Source organism: Kryptolebias marmoratus, linkage group LG20 (assembly GCF_001649575.2).
Source record: "Kryptolebias marmoratus isolate JLee-2015 linkage group LG20, ASM164957v2, whole genome shotgun sequence".
Lineage (NCBI taxonomy): Eukaryota > Metazoa > Chordata > Actinopteri > Cyprinodontiformes > Rivulidae > Kryptolebias > Kryptolebias marmoratus.
The window spans coordinates 10,889,601-10,897,534 of record NC_051449.1 but is presented as its reverse complement, the minus strand read 5'-3'; the positions used below and the strand labels follow the sequence as shown (position 1 = coordinate 10,897,534).

The window sequence follows — 7,934 nt, the reverse complement described above, 5'->3', positions numbered from 1 at the left end:
TTATTCTTCCAAGATAGCAATTGACTGATCCACGCAGGGGGGGCGAATACTTATTTAAAAAAAAAAACCTCGGGAGAAATGGCGCAGAGGAAACCGTTCCGAGTCCGAACGCAGAGCTCCCGGTTCCGATCGTTTCCCCCACCCCACCCCCCGACTCCTCGCGGGATCCCCGTCGACCTCCTCCTTCTCTCCCCGGATAGAGATCCAGTATGCGGAAGAGGCTGGAGCGGCGCAGCCTCATCCACCCAGGCACCGATCAGCTGCCGGGAAATGAATGGAGGAGGAAAAAAATAAAGAAAAAAGTTGTCCGCCCCCCACCCCCCTAAAACGGAGAGGAAACGCGGGGCGGAAATTTCTGGAGGCGGCCAGGCGGTTCTGTCGGACCCGGGACTGGGAGCCGAACTCGGTCGGACTGGAGCTGCGCTCAGCGGTCGCTCCTCATCTTTCTCCCTGCAGCTCCCGGCCCACCCCGCCAGTGGGCTGCGCTCTGACGTCACAGCCCCATTAATAGATTTATTTGGCTTAAAAAGAAAAAAAAAAAAAAAAAAAAAAAAACAGCATTTAATGCATGCTGTTTGTGTCAACCTTTCCTGGAAACCGATTGGTTTCTTTAAAACTGCTTTCAGAAAAAACCCCAACCCAAACTGGTGTCAGTGAACTCCATCCACCCCCTTGTGGATAGATTTCCAACTCTGCACTAAAAGGTCCAGATGAAATTTTAAGTCACAAGCATCCCAGAATAAACAGAACAACAACAACAACAAAAAGACCTGGATTGGTATTTTTCTTCTTACAGGTGTTTATTTTTATCATGTAAGAAAATAAAACGACGTTCCACTTCTCACATTTTCTTTCAATGGCACACAAGGTGAAGGTGTTAAATGTTTTGGCAAAAAAAAAAAAAAATCATAAAACTCAACAACATAATCAACCTTATGAGCCCAGCCTGACTTTTCATGTTCAATAGTCTTAAAAAGGTACTCATCACAAATTATGAACTCAAACGGTGCAGTTTAAATGAGTTTACTCCAGTAGTTTTTCCAGATATTTTGATAAGGAATAGTGAAACGCGGGTATGCACTCAACGTAAACGAAGTGCTTGGCTGAATCCGCCTAAATTTGGAGGTTGACCTATATTAGGCTGACCGTAGTCTCAGGTAAACAAATTTTAGGAGACATTAATCACCGATGAGAACACTATTGTGTTGATTTTAATATCACTTCAGACATTTTTATGATGGGTCTTCATGGCTTCGCGATAAGTACCTTTAATTAAACTTGCTGAGAACTTCCAGCTAACACTATTAAACCGGGTCGAACTAGCTTCTGTTCCAACACAAGCCTCATGTTGCATAGCTTAATAGTGTTCAAACAAAACTGGTTTTCGTCAGCTACATGTTCTTTAAACGACGCGCGGCTACTTCAAGAACTGGCGCAGGAAATTACAAAATAAAAGCGCGTTAACAAAAAGCTCCTGTACCCTTTAACTAAAATCAAATGAGAATGTCATCAAACATGAATCAAACATTCTCACTTTCATATCTTAGATTAAATAAGGCGTTTTTTTTTTGACAAAGACTAAAACACACACGCACACACACACAAAAAAAAAAGGACTCGGAGAAGCCGTTAACAAGCGGTTTAAGTCGCACCGTTTTACCAACAGCGTCATTCTTAAAGCGTTAAATTTATCACCTATTAAGGCTTCAAATGAGACCGAACGTTGCTCTGCGGCTTTTAACAAACTAAGATCACCACAGCAGCAACGGCAAGAAAACAAAAAGCTAAAGAAATGCGTTGCATCTACAGACGGTTTTAACTCATTTTGGCATTCAAATAGTGATGTTTCTGATGATAAGACTCCTGTCCTGATCCGTACGTTTGGCTTTTAAGTACATTCTTGTAAAATGGACTAAAGGAAGACTCGTAGAAACCAATAATGTACATCTTCTGTCTTCGAATGCAGAAGAGTCATCTGATAAACAGGAGACTTTTCAAGGCTCGACAGAAATCAGAAGCAAGCTGATAGTCATTTCGGGAATATCTGACAATGTTTTGGCCTTTAAGTGAAAGCGATCTCGAGTGAGAGATGCAGCTCGAACCAGCAAGCCTCGCCCTGCCTGCTCCGACGGAACGCCGACCACCCAACAGGAAGTGAAATCCTGACGGGATCTTAACCGGCGTGGCTAAACGTGAGCGTCGACGCACTTTAACGGCAGGTAAGAACGATCGAATGGAGTGAGGGTGTGTGTGTGTGAAGGTGAAAAGTGAAATCCTGTGCTGGTTTTTCCTCTCCATCTTATGACTTCATGGCTTCGACTCAAAGTACCTGCTTTCTGATTGGAATGACAAGAAGGAAAATAATAATAATTTAGTGTCTTTGTGATTGAGACAAATAAATCAAATGGCTTTTCTGTCCCTTGCAGGTTGGCTCAGTCACAGTAGAAACAAACACACATTCATGCACACAATTCACCCAGTTACACCCCCCCCCCCTCCAACATTGCAAGTAAAACTTATGGATATTGTTGTTATTATTAGGTGAAAATTATACTTAAGACTTAAAAAACACAACAACCTCTCACTCTGATATCAATGAATACGGTTACATCACTTCACAGCTTAGTTCAGAACACAATTCAGACATCCCACAGCAAAAAGTAAACACCGAGGGTCACAACCGGCTTCAAACGGAAGTTATTCAGTCAAAATGAGAAGGTGCTTTGCCCGCAAAGACTCGTGGTACAAAAATGTTACCAGATCGTTTAGTGAAAACTGTAAAATCCTTCGTAAAAAGTGAAAAGATTGTTTTGAAATACATGCAACAAGATGACAAAGTGAGAGTTGCCCCCTGTTCTCCACTATAGCCCCCGGTGGTAATGAATCCTTCCAGTCATATCTGGTACAAGTTTGATATGCGTGGTTCACAAAGACACCTGTTATAAACCCGGGGATTGTTCGGTCTGCCTTCACTCCCCTCCGGTAAGGCGGCTCTCACACTGGAAGTACGAATTCACATGAAACCAAAGTTATTTAAATGCTCTCAGAACACAGATCCTTTAAAATGAGTGTTTGTGTCATTAGGAAAGCTCTAAGTAAACATATGCTACTTTTTACCCCCATCTAATCTCTGTAGTGGATTTCAAGCTTGTGGCTTGACCTTTTGCTCCCCCCTATGGTTGTGCATTTATACGACTAGGGACTGGACAGCGGGGCTTGTGGAGGAGGAACCTTTCACGCTTTAAGGCTGCCGTTACTCTCTCTTGTCGGCCGCTTTGGATTGTTCCCTCTGAATCATGCAGCGGCGCACAATGCTGTCAAAACTCCCCAGGTAGAAGAGGGCGATGGTCCGAAACAACCCCATGGTGACAATCTGCGGGAATATACAAGTGAAGGTCAGCACCGAGCGGCTTCATTTCAGTGCCGCAGCAGCCGGGGCGATAATCTTTATGTGTGCGTATCTGTACCTGCTGGAGCCCTTCGGTGATGGAGGTGACGGGTGACATTCCACAGGTGAGCGCTGACAGCATGTAACCGTCAGGGCCAACTGAGCTGTTGAAGTTCCCCTGCTGCAGAAAGGGAACAGGGAAATGTTAAGCTCAAACAATAAGCAACATATGTCTGAAATGGGGTCAGTGGTAGCTGGACTGATCCTCTTACCACAGCATCCTTGACAAGGATTTTAGCCACTTGGTCTGGTTGCCAAACTCCAGAGGTTTCAGAGATTAATTTGGTTTCTAAAGGCTGAATAAAGAAAAGAAGAAAAAGTGAAAAAGCAAATTGGGGTAATGGTCTACTTTTCACTGACAAAATAAAGGAATTCTTAAACAATTAGAGGGAAAAGCTTTAAAAGAAACCACAGTTTGCTAACTTTAACGCTAACCTTTGACTTGTTCTCTTCAGCCAGGAGTGGGGTGTCGGTGTCAGGAGGAAATGCCATCGTTACATAGATATTATATGGCTTTATCTGGAAAGAACACACAAACCAAAGACATCTTAACCATTAGGATCTGGATCTGTACCTACCTACAAAGTGAACATTTTGTCAAAAAACAGTTTATGATGAGCAAAATCACATGAACGCAACACAGTGTTGTTTTATTAACTGTTAAAGCCTTCAAACTACTTGCTGTTTTTTGTCGAGAACTCCAGCTGCTGTGAGTTTGCTTGGCGTGAAGAGCTAATCAGAGAAAAATGAATTTGGCACAAAGGCGGAGAAGCAAACCTCCATCTGCAGCGCCTCTGCCAAGCCCCGCAGAGCGAATTTGGACGGGGAGTAGGCAGTGTATCCGAAGAGGCCGATCTGGCCCGCCTGGGAGGACACGAACATGATGCGTCCCATTCGTCGCTCCTTCATGGTGGTTATGACGGCGCGTGTTGGATAAACGCTGCCCAGGTAGTTCAGTTCGATCATTTCCTGTCGAGCATACGCCCAAAGTTCACACTTTTTGGAAAACTCCAAACGGAAGCACATTTCCTGAACAAAATACTGTAACAGTTTCTCCGTTAGTAGCAAACAAACATCAGGGATCCCACCTGCTCCTCCACCAGGCATGCATTTCATTGTTTTCAGTGGCTGAACACTGAAAGGTTTGGATAAATCTCTGCTTTCAGACACTACAGATCATTTTTGTTGAATGGCATTCCCAAGATTTAAACTTTTACTTTGATTTAGACACAACTTGGACGATTTATTATGCTGTATATTGATATGCTGCATAAGATAAAGATATGGTTCATTAGTGACTGCTAAGAATCAAACTCCATTAGGCCCTGAAAAACAAGCTTTATTGGCCTTTTCTATATATTTCATGTTGATATGTGTCAAAACAAAGTTGGTTGGAACATTTTCTGGTGGACTTGGACAACAGCCCCAGCAGGCCCAGACCATGAACGAGCCTACACTGTGTCTCATACAGCACTGTAACCACAGCGCAGATAGAAAGCGAGACAGGAAGACCCAGCTTGTTGATTTTCACAACATTATAAAGGAAATACTGAGTAAAGATCCCAGGAATTGAGATAAATTTAAGCGGTACATCATGTCTGTTGTAATGATAATGAGCCAAACCTTTTACACAAGTCAGGAAGTTTACCAAAAACATTTGTCTCACACAAGGTCCCCAGTCTCCAGAGGGACAACTTAACTCAGATCCATATTCATTACATTATAAAATCTCATTTTTCCTCACCGCTACCTCTCTGAACTTATCTATGCATTATAATAATTTGGGTCAAAAACTTCATCCTTGGATTTATCACGCTATAAGATAAGTTATCACACATTTTACGTCTAGTCCTTGTGTTTTTTTTGTCTTATCTCAGTCTTTTGTCCTTGTTTGGCTCTTTTAACAGACCTTTTCTGATAAGACTTCAGCAAACAACTCTGAAGTACCAAATGAACCTTTCTGGTGATGTTTTAGATCAGCTGGGTTTCTTAAGGAAATAACTTCCAGACAAAGGTTTTTGCCAGTTTTTTTTAAGTTTCAATAATACATAAATATATCAAGTTTTCAGCTAATAGCTCCTTGGCAACAATGACTTTTATTTGTCCCCTTTTTAACCACAAGCTTGAAGTACTTACTTTAAAACGCTCCACTTCCATTTCCTCAAACTTTCCAGAAATGGCCGTTCCAGCGCAGTTCACGAGCATATCAACGGGCCCGAGCTTCTCTTGAGCCTGCGTGGACAACAACATGCAGCTTTCACACCACAGCCATAAATTATTAAAGCAACCTGACACGTCCCGTAGCAACGCAGAGGGTACCTGCTTGATCACATTTTCCACCTGAGTATAGTCACTGGAAACATCCACAGACACACAGAGCACCACCTAAAATAAATAAATTGAGATTCTATTAGTTTTTTCTGCTCTAAATGAAAAAAGGACCAAATTCTAGATAATAGGAACTCTCACTGGAAAAAGAAATAGATATACCTGTTTGTCATTGATGGCAAATTTCTCCACATCTTTCTTTGCTCTGAGTAATTTCTCCTGAGGAAAACAATATGTGTTTATTCTTTAAAAAGTTAAAGCTATATACTTGTATATACACCTTAAATGCCACTGATGTTCAGTATCTATCAAAAAATAAGTAAAAAGACATATCTTAAGAGCATTAATGGTCACAAAGTGGCCGAGTGTGGCATGACTTGGAACAGATTTCCATTTATTTCCTATAACAACAGTGTGTGACGGAGTGGGATGACCAGTTCATCGTTTACACTGACCTCGTCTCGCGCCACCAGAGTGATGAACGCTCCTTGCCTGTAGCACTCCATCGCAATGCATTTCCCGATCCCGCTGGAGCCCCCGGTTACCTGAACATCACAGGGGTGTGTGTTTGTGTGAATTAACAAGTTCAGAAAATAAAAAGGTCGGGCGTAGACCCGTGCAGTTCGCACGGGAAGGTTAAAAAGAACAGCTGTAATTAAGAACACCTTAAAGTGGTTTAAGGCACACAATAATGGTTCTTTCTGCAGAACCTCAAAAGTAGAACTAAAGCTCAATTTTCCAATCCTATATGAAACTTTACTTCATTATAAAAGTACTGGTTCAATATTAGGAGATGGTTTAAAGCCACCTTTACTGTCATTAATCATTAATTTACCACAGCAAAGCTCCTGATATAAACTATAAGGATTAGAAATTTTCATACATTGTTCATTGTCTTGAACTTTTTTAAATAATAAGAGCAAAAAAAAGGAGCTTTATAGTATTTAGATGTCGACAACTGATAGGTTCTTACTGACCACCGCTGCCTGTTTAATGATTATATTTTCAGTCTGGGTGAATCTTATGTGCCCTCGGCAAACATCAACAATGACTTTACATAAATGGCACAGTGTAACGACTTAATCCAAAACAGATTCAGAACCACTCTGTAGATGTTTAGATTTCCTTAATAGCGAAATTTACATGAAATGCTTCACCTCGCAGGCTAGTAACTAAAGTTATTGCCTTCTTATGTGGGCGTGACGCTCCATAAATGCAGTAAATAACGCTCGTCGCCTGTTTGTTGTCTAAAAGTTGACTATAGCAGCGTGGCTCTGAGTATTTATATGCAGACTCATGATCGGTTCGAGGCGTCAAAGCTGCCCTGAAACTTGGACGTTAGCTGCCGTTGCGAGAGGAGTCGCGCGGCGGGGCACTCACCACGACGTGGGCCCCGTTCAGCTTCAGAGGCTTCGGACTAATGAGGGGCGATATCATGTACAGCAACAGCACGAAGGCAACGATGAAGGCGGCCACCACAAGGAGCATGATGAACGGCAGAAGGAGCCACCAGGAGTTGATGAAGAGCCAGTCCGTTATCGCCGAGAACCCTTCTTCAGAGGACATGGGGGAAAGCTTTAGCTTGCTTGCTAACCTAGCAGGCCAGGTTCTCGAGTCCGATATCAGAGGTACGAGGCGGGCGACGGCCCTGGGAGGGGGTGTGTTGGGAGGTGTGGATGGACGCAGACCTTACGGTGGAGGGTGGGTGGAGAGTTCCTCCGGGTTTTGGCAGTCGGTCATAGGCGAACAGCGGCCAGGTTGTCGTGCCGAGGTGGACTTTGGCGCCTCGTGACAAAGCGGTATCTGTATAAACTAAAACAAACTGAACCGAGCTCTGTAAGCGGAAGGCGCAGCGGTCGTGCCTGGTACTTGTAGTTCCCGAGGCGACGTCCACTTCGAAGCATGGAACGCTGCGAGAGCGTGCGTTAACTACAAATCCCACAATGCAACGCGCCCCAAGGAACTTTGAACTTTAACTAGAAACCAGAGTGCGTTTTTTTTATAGATATAATAATAATACATCTGAATTACAGCAAGTCCCTCAAAAACAGTAAACCCCTGACTGTATAGAACATAATTAAAATACACAATAAAGCAAAATAGTTACACAACTACCAAACTATAAAAATATCTGAGAACAAGCTTTGGCTCTTGAATA

The 7,934-nt window shown here is 42.9% G+C and overlaps 1 protein-coding gene across 1 annotated transcript; it reads right to left on the bottom strand.

The window, feature by feature from the left end:
- Positions 1-1,547: 1,547 nt before the first annotated feature.
- Positions 1,548-7,643, bottom strand: kdsr (3-ketodihydrosphingosine reductase). The gene is made up of 10 exons (XM_017422352.3): positions 7,157-7,643; positions 6,232-6,321; positions 5,939-5,995; positions 5,768-5,833; positions 5,585-5,680; positions 4,226-4,417; positions 3,884-3,967; positions 3,661-3,744; positions 3,468-3,569; positions 1,548-3,373 (listed from the first exon to the last, which is right to left on the bottom strand). The coding sequence occupies exons 1-10, from the start codon at positions 7,340-7,342 to the stop codon at positions 3,254-3,256; spliced, it is 1,077 nt and encodes a 358-aa protein (XP_017277841.1). The 5' UTR covers positions 7,343-7,643; the 3' UTR covers positions 1,548-3,253.
- Between the last annotated feature and the right edge of the window lie 291 nt (positions 7,644-7,934).

Coding starts and splice junctions, on each gene's coding strand:
- kdsr (XM_017422352.3), bottom strand. CDS start 7,342: ATGTCCTCTGAAGAAGGGTTCTCGGCGATAACGGACTGGCTCTTCATC. Junction 6,322..7,156: donor TGAACGGGGCCCACGTCGTG/GTGAGTGCCCCG, acceptor TGTGATGTTCAG/GTAACCGGGGGCTCCAGCGG. Junction 5,996..6,231: donor CTCTGGTGGCGCGAGACGAG/GTCAGTGTAAAC, acceptor TGTTTTCCTCAG/GAGAAATTACTCAGAGCAAA.